Genomic DNA, 15,684 nt, shown 5'->3' with positions numbered 1-15,684 from the left:
GATCCCATATTACAACCTAACGCATTATCTAGGGAGCCTCTTTACCAAGGACTAGAACAAAACACTTGGGACAATTCCCGACTTAAATAGAAGAAGAAGCAACATACTAGCTACCACGGAATAAAGTGGTGCCTCAACATGTGCCTTAAGAAGAGAGTCACCTTAGCCCTGTCCGCTTATCACGTGCATACTTCATCTTGAAATATGAAAAATAGAAGGAGGAGGCGGGGGGTTGGGGAGGGGGGTGGGGGCAAGAGGGCTGAATCACTGTCAAAGTGCTCAATGAGTATCATTGACTCTCTCTCACTCAAGTTTTTAGGACAAGACTTATAAACAATTATTTCAATCATTCTCTTTTAACATTTTAAATGAAATATCAAGTGTAAAATGAATTCCATGATATAAACATTTCAAACATATATATCAATTCATGATTTTAATGAAAATCATACAAAACCATTGCAATGGAATTAAGTCCATTGAGATATCACTTTCGGCTACTTAGGCCTAAATATCAACACTGAAACAAGATTCAAGAACAATTAGGTGATCAACCTAGTGACAAGTATCATATGTCTTACTTGCTTAGATCGTCTCATCGTAGTGTCGTACTAATCGACTCATCCATGGCATTTACATAATTTGTATCTAAATATTGCTGCATATTATTGTGTATACGTATAATGCATATAATCCTGACTAAGCATAAAATAATTTGTGTCTCACAAAACTTAAAACAGCGGTCCTAAAATTGCATTTTGGAGGGGAGCCCCATGTAAATGTGTTGGGCCTCCAACCTACCCGACCCGTTTAAACCCACTCACCCATTTCTCCGTTTCGGGTCTTTCTTGAACAACACTCTAGTCTTCCCCCACCAAAACTTCTTCTTCAAAATCCTCCTTACCAAACAAAACCCTAATTCCTCCCTAAAAATGGCAAACAATCCAGCAGCATTATCATTTCTACGCAACCTAGCGGTAGCCGCATTCGGTCTCGGCGCATCCGCAACAGTACTCAACTCCACGCTCTACACAGTCGATGGCGGTGAACGCGCCGTACTCTTCGACCGTTTCCGAGGAGTAATCAACGAAACTGTGGGCGAAGGAACACATTTTCTAATCCCGTGGGTTCAGCAACCTTACATCTTCGATATCCGTACAAAGCCTCATACTTTCTCCTCTTTCTCCGGGACGAAAGATTTACAAATGGTCAATCTTACCCTCCGTGTTCTCTCGAGACCACAAGTTTCTCGTCTTCCTGACATTTTCAAAACCCTAGGTCTCGAGGTAACACATTTACTTAAATAGTTTTGTAAATATTGCTGTTTGGATGGTTTTGTTACCTATTGTATTGCATTGTGGTGTTAGTTTAGATACAGTGTGTGTGTTTGTTTTGATTGTTACTTAAATTTAATTGTATCCTATTGTTAAAACCCTATTTGTATCTAAACATTGCTGCATATTATTGTCTATAAGTATAATGTAGGGAAACTTACCTAAATGTACCATTTGGCTAACTAGTTTATCAACATGGCCGGAGTATACACTACCTATACACTTTGTTTGTATATGTTGTGTATAGGTATGTATACTATATGCATATTTAGTGTAAAGTATGCACTACCTATACAATGTGTACATATTCTGTAAACTAGATGGTTTTCCCCATAATGTATATAAGTACTTGTACGTAAGTATTTGCATATTACTATTGTATATAAAGGTTTTGTATCTAATATTGTTTTAATTCGTATTTAAGTGTTATACAGTAATTTTGTGTAGAATATATAAGATCAATGTTATCCGTAGTATAATACTATATAAGATTAATGTTTTCATTTTACTATTACAGTATGATGAGAAGGTCCTTCCTTCCATCGGCAATGAAGTTCTCAAAGCTGTGGTCGCACAATTCAATGCGGATCAGCTTCTCACGGAGCGTCCACAGGTGTCTGCATTAGTTCGGGAGAGTTTGATTCGTCGTGCAAAGGATTTCAACATTGAGCTTGATGATGTGGCGATAACACATTTATCATATGGTGCTGAATTTTCTAAGGCTGTGGAGCAGAAGCAGGTTGCCCAGCAGGAGGCAGAACGGTCAAAGTTTGTAGTGATGAAGGCTGACCAAGAAAGGAGGGCGGCAATTATTAGGGCTGAAGGAGAGAGTGAGTCCGCTAAGTTGATTTCCGATGCAACTGCAGCTGCTGGTATGGGTTTGATTGAGCTTAGGAGGATTGAGGCTTCGAGGGAGATCGCTTCGACCTTAGCTAAGACTCCTAATGTGGCTTACTTGCCCAAACAAGGGAACATGCTGTTGGGACTGAACGCAGCACGTTGATTAGGTAATTAGGTTTACTTACTACTATCTGTCTTTCATTTCTAGTTTTGATATAAACGCTTTGCTCGCTGAGGTTGAATATTGTGAAGTTGATATAGTACAATCTAATTGCTTCAGTAGTACCAATCTGTGCTGAATTGGGAAATAAAGAAATACAGAAGCACGAATCAAGAGCGAAAAAGTGTTCCACTGCCGAATGTCTGCCTTTTGATTTTTAAGTATGCAGTGTGTGTCAAATCTTGGAACCAATCTATCAATGGTTTGGTTGTTGCACTGTTTAGTAACTTGGTACTTTTGTTATCTGATATACTATGTCTGCTCAGAGTTACATCTGTAAATGCTATCAGATGAAGCTGAGTTTATGAAGAAGTATAACTGCTATTCATATAAATTTGAAGGGTAAGTTGGTTCATAATTTTTTGTTATTGTTGCCAGAGAAATAATGAAGGGATAGTAGGGGAATATAATTTTAGTAACATGTGACAGAATGTTGTTATTTGCAAGATATCCAACCTGCGAGAGATTTTCTCTGCCAGATTTGGCATACAAGGGTGACCCACACTATGTAACCTCTATGAAAAGTCTTCCTTTTTTATACTTCAAAAATAACTAGAGTTAAATAAGGTTATACCATGAATCCTTGATTTGGAGTTTTATCCCCAGGAATGAAATGGGATAAGAAACTGGAGATTTTTTCTCTACACTTACTCATAATAGGCTCAAGACGTAGCAAAATCTATGTTGCAAGAAACGGTCTTCTTCTTTAGTTGAGCTTTTCAGTGTTTTCTTGAAGGTGACAGCCTCATCAATTCATTTAGACCTAGTCAATCTGGTGCCAGTAGATAAGTTCTTAAGTTTTACTTACTATGACCTACATAATGGCTAAGTAGAAGGAGTACTTCTGAATTTTAGCTTTAGATAGGTATCTGAAGGGAAAAATAGAGTTGATGGTTAATGGGAAAAGAATCTTTTGTATGCTAGCAACTCCAGTAAGCTATAAACTAAATGTTCTTCCATATTCTGGTGGATTTGGAAATTACTTGGGGAGTATCCTGGTCATCGAGCCTGTGTCAGTTTAGGAACTTAGAATGTTTTGGTTCAACAATGAAGAGTAGAATGACCTTCTTATGGTGATCTGTTCTGTTTTGTTTTTTTCTTCATGTAATTAAGCTTTGTGTAACACTTTTGTTCAGGGTTGGTATCTCCTTGATGCTCTATCATGGCGATTTTGGCTACTCTACTTGATCTCCCCCCCTCCCTCTCCAAAAGAAAAAAAAAAGGGAGAAAGAGTATGCAGGTAGCACTGGAAAAAGGGTAGAAACACTTTTGAATGTATTTTCTTCAATATAAGTTACATTTCAATCCAATTTAGTTGCTTTAGGACATGATCTTCAATTTAAGATACAGACTTCTGAAAGGTTTTACTGAACAAGGAGTCCAACCCCAAAATCAGTTGAACGTGGTTGTTTATTTAATGATAATGAAACATATGTTTGTATCACAATTTATGTATGGGTTACAAGTATCGCAAAATCTTAGAATCTGAAGAATTTTATGGCCCTGGCACTTGACAGAATTAAAAGATTAGATGATTTCAATGTGCAGAGTTAACAATTCAATGAGGACTGAATTTATGCAGTTTTGTGTAAGTAAAAACTGGAATAGAAATGAGTCCCAGTCTGCTAGGTACCGATATCTTGATGCATATTTAGAACTCAGTTAACTATAATGAGTAAAAAGTACTCAATTTCATATTTGTAGCTCCACGATTTCACATTTTTTCATCCATCCTTTTCAGATGATTTTTGTTGTTGTACCCTTTGGCTTCCTTTCATTTTCCACGTCGACTTTGTGCATATTAATTTGGAGATTGGAGAGGATTGCATCAGTACTTTGTATTAGTTTCCGTTGCTGAATTTGTGTACCAAAGTCTTCTAATCTGACTATGAAGGATCAAACTCCTTTTGCTTATAATGATATTTTATGAGTTTATCACCGAGGGTTGTGGTAGGATGTTTAAGATCATTTCACCCTAATTAGAGGTTTCAGGCTTTTGGGTAGGTATTATTTCCTCCATAAATGGGTCTTATGCGCCCTGAATCCGGGACTTGTGGGGTCCCCAATGCGGGTGACACCGCATGGGAAACCAAAAAAATAACTAAATATTTCTTATGAGTTTAGATCTGGTATATTTCATGTTTAGTTGAAATTGCATCAGTTGTGTTGAAAAGCAAATTGTTTATTTGAGTACTAACAACAAATCCATTTATCCCAAGCAAGTTGGGATCTGCTGTATACATTCCCATTGTTCATGCTACTCTATTTAAGTTTGCATCGGTCTTATTTTGCATTGCAAGAATTCATCGTAAGTTTGACTAATCTTACGCTGCTGGTCAACTTTACCGCAATCCTCCCTATTGTAATTTATTCTAAAAAGTTCCTCAATAAATTTGATTTTACTTGATATAGTAAAACAAACTTCTTATCAAGCATGAATATGATTCTCCAGTTTATTTTACAAACCGCATCCAAAGCAATAGCAGGTACAGAAGTGAAGGAATACCATAATATTTTTATAACAGCTCTACTCATACCCTAGTTTTCTTCAAATTGTTGACGTGTGACATTATATAACAAGAAACGATACAATCTATCCAAATGTTGTGTTTATCAAAATTACAACACCATACAATAATACGATAAAGAAACAATGTGTAATAACCATCCAGACAGCATGTAAGTTTACTGTGAAACGGTTTAGATCTTGGCTTTGGGGCAATTATTAAAAAGAAAAAAAAAAAGGCAATTTCAAGAACTACCTCCATTTTAAAAAAAAAAAAAATATCTTTCTAATTCAATTAAATCTTGTAATTACACTATTGTAAAAATCTTGTAATTATCAGTAACTTTCAACCCCTTTGAAAATTGAAGAGTGTAATTACCTCCTTAATTACACTAATTATATTTTGACCAGGTAACTGTATAGTTGTACCCAATTGCACCCAAATGGCCAAATCTAATTATTAGGTGGCTTTCCAAACATGCCAATGGAAGACCAGACAGGAAATACTACTAGTACATGTCAAGTTTGAGTGCACAATTTGAATTTGCTGCTGCTTTTGCCTCCTTCAAGCTTTTCTGTCCTATTGACTATCTCCTTCCATTAGTTCCTTTCAATATGCCACTAATCCTAACGGTCATTTGGTATGCAGACTAAATTATTCCATAATTATAATTTTGAAATAATAATTTTAAGACTATTTTATCTCACCTCCCAGGTGGATAGAATAATAGCAAGCTTGACGAGATAAGATGGATTATTCAAGATTAAATTTGAGATAAAATTTATACCTTCAACCAAATAAGGTATAAATTTTATCCCAAAGTTAATCCTGGAATATTTTACTTTATCCCGCATACCAAAAGAAAACTTATTATTAGATGAATAGATGATATCTCTTTTCACCTCTCCCAAGTGTACCCATTTCTTTACATACAAGCAGCTATATAAAAGGAGGAAAAAAATGTGTTAAAGGGGAATCGATTTATATTCATCTAGATAAATAACTAAATATTCAACCAAGTACACCTTTCGGCTTTTAATATTATACCAATTTTTTTATTTTTTTTAAAAAAAATTACTTATAGCAGTATTTCTCTTATAAATTCGCCAAATACAATGTCTGGAATATCAATGTCACCAAACAACATTATCCTTTCAATTGTAAACCAACTAAAATTATGTTCAAATACAAAGCAACTCCAATCCCTATACTCCATAATGCTAAAAAATGGCACAACCAAAGACTGTTTCTTGATGAACCAATTCATTTCCACATGTTCTACACTTAACACCCCACATTTTGCATCACTTACATTTTCCCACATGGAAAATCCAAATGTATTCGTTTACAACTCATTAATAAGAGCTTTTGTTCATTGTCACAGCCCATTTAAAGCTATACATTTGTATATACACATGTTAAGAAGTCAAAATATTCCAACTAGCTATACATTTTCATCAGTCATTAAAGGTTGTACTTTAGTATGTGGTTTAAGATTAGGTGAATGTGTACATGGACAAATTTGGAAATATGGGTTTGAGTCTCATGTTTTTGTACAAACTGGGATAATTGATTTTTACGCGAATTTGGGTCGAGTTGATTTAGCGCGATTAGTGTTCGATGAAATGCCTCAAAGAGATAATTTCGCTTGGGCTGCTATGGTTTCAGCCCATGTTAGTGTTGGTGATTTGGGTTTTGCTAAAAGCTTGTTTGATCAAATGCCTGAAAAAATTACTGCTGCTTCTAATGCTATGATCAATGGGTATGCAAGAAAAGGGGATGTCGAGTCGGCTGAAGTATTATTTAAGGAAATGTCGAGGAAAGATTTGATCGCGTGGACGACGATGATTAACTGTTACTCGCAAAACAGGAAATATGGACTAGCTATAGAGGTTTTTAATGATATGAAGAGTGAGTTTATCACTCCTGATGAAGTAACGATGACGAGTGTTATATCCGCTTGTGCACATCTTGGTGCCCTGGATAAAGGAAAGGAAATGCATTTTTATGTTATGGAAAAAGGTTTTGATCTTGGTGTTCATATCGGGTCTGCATTAATTGACATGTATGCAAAATGCGGGAGCTTGGAGAGATCACTCTTGGTGTTTTTTAAGTTAAGGGAGAAAAACCATTTTTGTTGGAATTCTGTTATCGATGGATTGGCTGTTCACGGTTATGCAGAAGAAGCGTTAGCCCTTTTTGGCAAAATGGAGAAAGAAAGGGTAAAGCCGAATGGTGTTACTTTCGTTAGCGTTCTTACAGCTTGTACTCATGCAGGGCTAGTTGAAATGGGTCGAAAGATTTTTCTCAGTATGACTCGGGAATATGGGATCCGTCCTGAAATGGAACATTATGGATGCATGGTTGATCTATTGTGTAAAGCCGGTTTGTTAGAGGAAGCGTTAGAGATTATAAGAAGTATGAGAATAGAACCAAATGCTGTTATTTGGGGTGCTTTACTTGGCGGTTGCAAGCTTCAAAAGAACTTGGAAATTGCTCGAGTGGCTGTTGAAAAGTTGAGCGTTTTGGACCCGAACAACAGTGGCTATTACACCCTACTAGTTAACATGTATGCTGATGCAAATAGATGGACTGAAGTCGTGAGGATAAGGACAATCTTGAGAGGATTAGGAGTAGGAAAAGAATATCCAGGTTCCAGTTGGATCGAAATAGAGAAAAAGATTCATCAGTTTGCTGCTTGTGATAATTATCATCACTCTTCACAGGAGATCTATAACTTACTAGATGGATTAGATGGGCAACTTAAGATGGCTGGTCATGTTCAGGAGCTTGGATTTGTTCTCTAGTGACAGGCAAAACCATTATTGACAGCATAGACTTCATATTCAAATTGGCTAACTCTTTTTAGCAAAATAGAGAAAGAAAAAGTAAAGCCAAATGGTATTACTTTCGTCAGCGTTCTTACAGCTTGTACTCATGCAGGGTTAGTTGAAAAGGGTCGAAGGATTTTTCTAAGTATGACTCAGGAATACGACATCCCTCCTAAAATGGAGCATTACGGATGCATGGTTGATCTATTATGTGAGGTCGGTTTGCTAGAGGAAGCGTTGGAGATTATAAGAAGCATGAGAATAGAGCTGAATGCTGTTATTTGGGTGCGTTACTTGGTGGTTGCAAGCTTCAGAAGAACTTGGAAATTGCTCAAGTTGAGTGTTTTGGAGCCGAATAACAGTGGATACTACACTCTACTAGTGAATATGTGTGCTGATGCAAATAGATGGAGCCGCTAGGATCAGGGTGATCTTGAAGGATTAGGAGTAGGAGTAGGAGTAGGAAAAGAGCATCCGACTTCCAGTTGGATCGAAATAGAGAAAAAGATCCATCAGTTTGCTGCTTGTGAATATTATCACCACTCTTCACAGGAGATTTATGCCTTACTAGATGGAATAGATGGGCAACTTAAGCTGGCTGGTCATGTTCAGGAGCTTGGATTTTTTCTCTTATGAGAGGGCAAAGCCATTGTAGCATAGTCTTCATAGTCAAATTGACTAAATATTTTGTATTCTGTTGTAGTGGATTTAAAGCGGGAACTGTACATTTGAAGAGGCAAAAGAAATGCAAAGTTGTTTTCGTCACTATGTTCGACTAAATTTACGTATATTAATTTACTGCTTCTAACGCATAGCATATTCAAATCGCATAGCATATTCTAATCAGGATTTGAGTTATATACAGTGAGTACTTGACAAGTGTAAAGTTCTCTCTAACACGATTAATGTAATTTAACTTATATAAACTTTTTCTTCTCAAACATGTATTCTGGTGAAAGCAACAAGGCAAATATAACATGGTGTAACGACCAAATGCAAGGTCTAAATTACAGGGAACAACCAATTCCAACATTTTGGAATTGGAGTCACTTCATTCACCTCAACATATGGTGAGAGGAAAAAAGGAGGTTGGATGGGGGTGGCGTGGAGGGGGAGGGGGGGGGGGGGGGATCAAGGGAGTAGATATCTACCACCAGTAAGCATGGCGGGATAGTTCAAATCCATTATCAAGAATTTTTCACCAATTATTCTTTTATGGGACAACTGTTTAATAAGTGACCCTTTTTATTTCTCTTGCAGCTTATGAACCTTTTAGATCACGATTTAAAAGATTTCTTTTGAGAAACTCTCTATATGACGATGATTATTTTTCAATTATAGGAGCTAAGATATGCCTATTTGTGAATTTTAGCCAAAACACAAAAAAATGTAGGCCTTTGATTAAATTTCAAAGTGGGCCTTGACCAGATTTCAAACTCAATAATCTAACACATTAGCCTAAACCTTCTTCAGTTCAGTTTCTGTTAACTCCCCTCTGTTTTTCCCTTTGCCAATTGCCACCATCTCAGATTCTAAATTCTGAGAGGCATTTTTTAACATTCAAATGGGTGGGAGAGGAAGGTCAAGAACTCAGAGAAAGCACTTTTCTCATAGCAGAGAAAACAGCTGGAAATACACCAAAAATGGTTCTGAGCAACAACCAAATACTACCCCTGATAATAATAATAATAATAGAGGAAACAGTAACCCCACTTGGAAACCCTTTACCACCCAAAACCTTGGCTTTGAAGAATATTACAAGGTCCTTCCTTATTCTTAATTTTATTTAAGGCTGTATTAAACTTGAATCTAAGATGTTAATTTGACTTGTATATATTATTAGTGAACATGAAAGAGATAGTCCTTCTATCCCAATTTATGCGATACTTTTCGCATCTCAAAATTCAAACTATATCTGTTGGAAACGGTCATTGTGGATGGGAATTTATGTGTACACAGTTCAGTTCTATGAACCTATGGTGTAATTTTTTTTTATACAAATAGGTTACTTGAAAGACAGACTACATGTAATCCTTGTTACTCTGTAACTTGAAAAATGATTTGTCCGTTATCACCTATTATAACATGTTAAACTACGTCAATAACAAAAAAGAAACATTTATTTTAGCATATATAACTTAATTCCATTTGTATGTACCTTTCAAATTGTGAAAGAGGTTGAATTTAATAAGACATCATATCATTTATGCTTGAAAATCTTCATGCAAAACTAATGACCTTGAAATTAACAAGACATCATATATGCTTGAAAAGCTTCATGTAAAACTAGTGACTTTGTAATATTCGCCAAACTCTTGTTCAATACCCTTCAACCTCTCCAAGATAGCAACGTCTTCCATCCTATGGGGAATCTCCTTCAGCTTTGAACAATCATGGATACCAAAAGCTATAATAAGAGGCATGGAACTTGAGGATAAATGCCATCTTTCTAGCTTCTCAAGGCCATCAAGACGAAGAAATTCTAGTTGACAAAAGCTGTTATTACTGCACGTAATTTCTTTTCCTTCATAAGCTCCTACTAAATCAAGACCCCTTAGATTTGGCAACAGTCCCAGAATAGGCATCGGATCTTCCATGAGATGTGACTTCCAAAGGACCATCATTGTGATGGAATTTGGAAAATAGTCTGAGAGAGGCAGTTTCTCTATTCTCCCCTCTAACCACAATCTGTCCAGCTTTTGACAAGAAGTAAGATATTCAAGGGCTGGAAATGATTCATCAGCTTTACAACGCAACATGAGAGAGCTAAGGTTTTTCAAGCTGCCAATGTTATTTAAGGAGTAAGAATTCATAATATCGTACATGCCTAATTCTTGAAGATTGACTAAATCAACAGGATCAACGTCTCTCCATTGGTCACAACAAATGTATTTAAGAACTTGAAGACTTGTGAGTCTGCTTAAAAGCTGCAGCGGTCTTGAATACAAAGCAACTAAATGTCTTAGATTTATTAGGTTAGCTGTCTCAGGGGGTAGTCGGCATAAGTGTCTATAGTCATTCAAGATACGGAGTGTTTGTAAATTCTTGAGGTTTCCAATGGAGGAGGGGAGATTATACGTACCTCTCAAGCTTAAGAACTTCAAATGGTACAAACTTCCTATGGCATTAGGTAGTACAGTACCGGAACGAAACTCCAAGTACAACACATATGTATGTCGGAACACATTACGAAACTTTATAAGACTCATCGTACAAAAATCTTGATCAAGGAACATTATTGACCTTAACTTCAAGTTAGAAAGATCAAGTGAGAGGTAGCTTTCTGCTTGACCATGAATGACATGTCTGAGACATGAGGAGGATATGGAGTGCTTTCTTGGATCATAAGTATAAAAAAAGTTTACCTCCAATGCCTTCTGCACGGCAAGATCCCGAAGTAGATCATGAGTCTTGCATCTAACATCTGTTTTCCAACTTGTACTGACCAGTTGAATCAAGCTTCGTCTTACTAGCTCATGTAAGAAGCCCTCAGCAATATCCTCCGTTCTTTCTTCTCCTCTTGGTATGAATCCTTCCGCCATCCACAACCACGTTATGTTGTCAACATAGATCAAATGGTCTTCTGGGAAAATAGCAAAGTAAAGAAAGCACTGCTTGAGCACAGTTGATAAATCATTGTAACTCAATGATAGTATGCAGGAGATTTCAATAGAATCATCTTTCATATGCCGCCAAAGGTGTGCCTTCACCTTTTTCCATTCTTGTAGCCCCCTTTTATGCGAAAGTAGCCCGCTTAATACAACAATCGCAAGAGGCAAGCCTCCACATTTGTCCACCATATCTCTACCTAGGCTTTCCATTGTTGGGACCATTGCTTGAACGTCAAGTAATTTCCTACGAAAGAGATCCCAACTTTCTTCTTGGCTTAGGAAACGGAGTTTATGGACAAAACCTTTGTCATCTGCTCTTTTTGCAACATCCTCCTTGCGTGTGGTAATAATAATTCTGCTGCCATTCTTGCTATCAGGAAAGGCCCTTCTCAAACTTTCCCATGCTTCTCTCTGCCATACATCATCAATCACCAGTAGGTATTTACGTTCTTTCAATATATCGCGAAGGTAAATTTCTAGATCGCTTTCTGACATCCTTTCCAACAAATCTAGAATTTCCTTGGTGCGACCTTTGATGGATTTTATGATATTCCTAAGGAGATCCAAGGTGTTGTATTCCTGAGAAACACATATCCAAGCACGTGCACGGAAGCTAGTGATTAGACTCGGAGAATAGTAGAGATTTCTTGCAATAGTGGTCTTGCCTAATCCACCCATACCAAAAATGGAGATGACACTTCGACGTGGCTCTGCTTTGAGAACTTCAGCTAGCAGTCTTTCTACAACATCCTGAAAGCCAACAAAAATCTGATCTTCATCTGCATAAGAGGTAGTTCTCCTCAATGTTCTAACCATAGAAGACTGATTGTTTGGCCCATTTTTTAGCCATTCTCCTGCATTATTGATATCTCTAATGCCATAAGTCTTTCGTTTTCGAGAGATATCCATGACTCGCTGCTTGAGGCATTGGATTTCCTTGGCCACGCCGTAGAATTTTGTCTCCTTCCTACCGATGCAATTAGTGCAAGCTTTCAGACGACTAGCAAATCCTTTGTCATCATCACCTTTACCAGCCTCGAAGCTGTAAGTCTCCAATATAGCGACAACATCATTAGCAATAGAGTTGATTTCAAATACCCATTGTTGCACTCTTTGATCTTCACTTAGATTTTCTTCTGCATCTTTGAGGAAAGACTGCATGAAGAGCAACTCATTTCTCAGCCACTTCACATCCTCTCTGAGACTTAAGCGCAGGGAAACTTCCTGTATAAGGAAATCCCCTAGTTTTTCTACTGCAAATGACACAAATGCATCAACCATCTTCAAGAGATAAAATTGAGAACAAATATCAAGTTGAAGTAACGGAAGTCGTTAATTATAATTGTAGCTACAAAAATTTAGATATTATGGCCATATTAATGTGCATGACATATATATAGGCCAGGTCAAGTCCACGGTGGCCTTAATTATCATGGTCATTGGTCAGTGTAAATAGCGTGTTGAAAAAAGAATAAGAATTTTTCCAATGATGAAAATGGAAGGTAAAACCAGAGTAATGAGAGTGAAACTATGTGCCCCATCAGACAAAGTAAGAGAAAATGAATGGCTCAATATTTCTGTATCAGTTAAGGTTAAATACCACGAAGCTAACAAGTATATTCTGAGTTACTCCCGTGGAACAAACCAGCAGATTCCTCGTTCTTTAAAAAGGCATGATTTTTGTTTAAAATTAATACCCAAATGTCTACGTGTCATATTCTTATGAATTACTACGTAATGTGAATCTAAGCCATATATTTTGCTAAGAAAAACTAATGCTAATAATTAAAACTCTACCTATGTGTATCTGGAAAATCTTTTATCTTAACATTTCTAGTTAACACTTAATGGTGACGTGTTGAAGATATCTATACATTAAAACACTAATGTTAATATGTATACATGTTAAATTATTTATTATTTTTTTAAATTTTCAGTTAAACAGAGGGAATATGTAATGAACCCATATTGTATTGAAATGGATAAATCAAATTACACGTACAATTATAAGAGTTCATCTTCAAACTAGTAACCAAATATTCAAAGGGAAGAAGAAGATAAAAAAGAAGGAGAAGGGAGGTTCCAGAGATTGAATCTAGTATTTCTGGAACATGAGTTTACCACTAAAAAAAAAGAAGGAAAAAATGTATTAAGTGGACTTGATCCCTAGCCCTCTTGATAAATAATTCAACCTTTAACTAAGTGGACCATTTAGCTTTTTAGAGCATGGGTTCCATGCAGATAGTATATACTATTAATTTAGAAAATATATACATAAAATACCTAGTTTTATGGAAAGACCGTGTATTCAAATGTCTCAATTTTAGCACCTAAAATCACCCCAGCCCTCATCCCACAATGCCTATGCTCCTTTTAGCCAGGGTCCCAAAGGTAATTTGCTAACTCCCCAAACATGTCTTCCACCGTAACCACATTTGTTGCGGAGTAAGTCCTTTAATTCGTATTCTTGGATACCATGGTCTATTTGAGGATGTTTGGAGGTAACTTGCAACATACCAGAGACTGCTGGCCCAAAAAAGGTGTAGAAATAACATTACTGGCCACTTTGGCCCTATCTTTTAAAATAACCATTATATTGATGTATCAAATTTACTAGTGGAACTTCAGGACAGTGTTTGTGTAATTTGATATTCTAGTACAGTGATTATTCCGAAATTTTCACCAATTATTCCTTTTTGATAGTTGTTTATTAAAATGACCATCTCTTTATTTCTCTTGCAGTTTCTGAACCTTTTTATACCACAACCTGAAGATTACTTTTGAGCAAACTGAAACTCCTATAAGAAAATGTTAGACAACAATCTAAAATTTGTAAGTTACTACAAACGTTACACGATAATCTAATGCTATATTTATAAAACTAAGAAATACATGAGCAAACATTAGACCTCAATCTAACATTTTTTGGTAGAGTAAATTTCCAAGGTCTATATTTGTAAAACTTCTAAAAATAGAGAGAAAATCTAAATTGGAACAAAAAAAAAGAGACGTTTTCATAAATCAACCGTGATTAGTTTTTAATTATATGAGCTAAAAATGGCTATTTGTGAATTTTTTTCCCAAACAAAATAAAATAAAATGTAGGCCTTGGATTATTTTTTGGGAAAAGGACATACAGTGGTCATCAGCAATTTGTTTGGCCCATGTTTGGGCTTAATTATCCGAGTTGGCTGTTCGGTCCAAAGTATTGCGAAGCGCTAGCCAAGCAGCCCATTCACTATCACAAAAAAAAAAACAGACTTTTTGTGGCGAATAGTCGCCACAAAAGATCAAAAAGTCGCCACTAAAGATCGATGAAAAAAAATTCATATTGAGCCTCAAAAAAATATCCCAAACATGTATAATTAGTAAGTATACGTTAATTGAGCCTTCAAGAAATATCCCAAAACATGTATAATATGTGTATAATTATTAGTGTACATTAATTATACAATTATTAAACAAAAATTATACACCAATGATACATTTTCTAATATATGTTGATTATACACAAATTATACAACAACGATACAATTTCTATACGAATGATACATTTTCTATACATATACAGTAGTGATACATATACAACAATGATACAATTTACACACATATGCTGGGATTAATTGAAAAAAGGACTAGAAAATAAAATTATTTTGAAAAGGCTAAAAAATAACTTTTAAGATTCTTGGGCCATCGGGTGTCAATAGTTTCACCGGATGGCCTTTTGTGTCTTTTTACATTGTTTTTTCATTTTTTTGTGCGGAGTGCCCTTCAAATGCACTGGCTTTAATTTTTGCCTCTTAAATTGGCGGTCTTTAATTTTTTCCCTTCGACTAATACCATGAGGTTTGAGGTTCGAACCCCGACTCAGTAAAAAAAAAGAAGATAATTTCACAAGGCAGAATTTTGTAGCAAAGAAGCCTATTGGGGCCAAAATTAGGCCTTAAGGCAGAGTTTTACATGCAAACCTTTCAGAGTTTGAGGGAGAATTTTGTATTCAAGACTCTGCCTTAAGGTAGAATTCAAAACTCTGGCATGCCTGAAGGCAAAACTCTACCTTAAGGTAGAGGTTGCCTCAAAACTCTCACTCTGCCTGAACTGTGCCTGAGGCAAATCTCTGCCTTGCGCATTCAAACTCTACCTTGAAATTTTCTTAAAATTTTTGACTAAGCGGGAATTCGAACCCGAAATCAGTGAAGGACTAAAATTAAATAGCACCAATTTGAGGGCCAAAAATTAAAGACCACCTCCGAATAAGAACAATCGTGCAAATTGCCCGAGTGGGCCTTGACCAACTTTCAAACCCAATAATCTAAAACCCATCCTAAACCTTCTTCAATT

At 36.2% G+C, this 15,684-nt stretch overlaps 3 protein-coding genes across 4 annotated transcripts; 2 read left to right on the top strand and 1 right to left on the bottom strand.

Moving 5' to 3' along the window:
• The first annotated feature begins 786 nt into the window (after window positions 1-786).
• LOC132640532 (prohibitin-3, mitochondrial-like) lies at window positions 787-3,876 on the top strand. 2 transcript variants are annotated; one of them, XM_060357144.1, is made up of 3 exons: window positions 787-1,286; window positions 1,852-2,341; window positions 3,531-3,876. In XM_060357144.1, exons 1-2 carry the CDS (start codon window positions 933-935, stop codon window positions 2,335-2,337), a joined length of 840 nt encoding a protein of 279 aa, XP_060213127.1. In that variant the 5' UTR covers window positions 787-932; the 3' UTR covers window positions 2,338-2,341; window positions 3,531-3,876. The 2 variants fall into 2 exon arrangements, with proteins under 2 accessions (XP_060213127.1, XP_060213126.1); XM_060357143.1 differs by lacking the exon at window positions 3,531-3,876 and having other exon boundaries at window positions 791-1,286; window positions 1,852-2,518.
• Window positions 3,877-5,712: 1,836 nt separating this feature from the next.
• On the top strand, window positions 5,713-8,496 carry LOC132640531 (pentatricopeptide repeat-containing protein At1g06143). Its single transcript, XM_060357142.1, has one exon. It carries the CDS (start codon window positions 6,017-6,019, stop codon window positions 7,706-7,708), a length of 1,692 nt encoding a protein of 563 aa, XP_060213125.1. The 5' UTR covers window positions 5,713-6,016; the 3' UTR covers window positions 7,709-8,496.
• A 1,260-nt stretch (window positions 8,497-9,756) lies between these two features.
• LOC132642316 (disease resistance protein RPP13-like) lies at window positions 9,757-12,685 on the bottom strand. Its single transcript, XM_060359549.1, has one exon. It carries the CDS (start codon window positions 12,622-12,624, stop codon window positions 10,009-10,011), a length of 2,616 nt encoding a protein of 871 aa, XP_060215532.1. The 5' UTR covers window positions 12,625-12,685; the 3' UTR covers window positions 9,757-10,008.
• Between the last annotated feature and the right edge of the window lie 2,999 nt (window positions 12,686-15,684).

This window comes from Lycium barbarum, chromosome 5, assembly GCF_019175385.1.
Source record: "Lycium barbarum isolate Lr01 chromosome 5, ASM1917538v2, whole genome shotgun sequence".
In the NCBI taxonomy this organism is placed as follows: domain Eukaryota; kingdom Viridiplantae; phylum Streptophyta; class Magnoliopsida; order Solanales; family Solanaceae; genus Lycium; species Lycium barbarum.
Note: the sequence above shows the minus strand (reverse complement) of the source record. Positions and strands in the feature narration are given on the sequence as shown.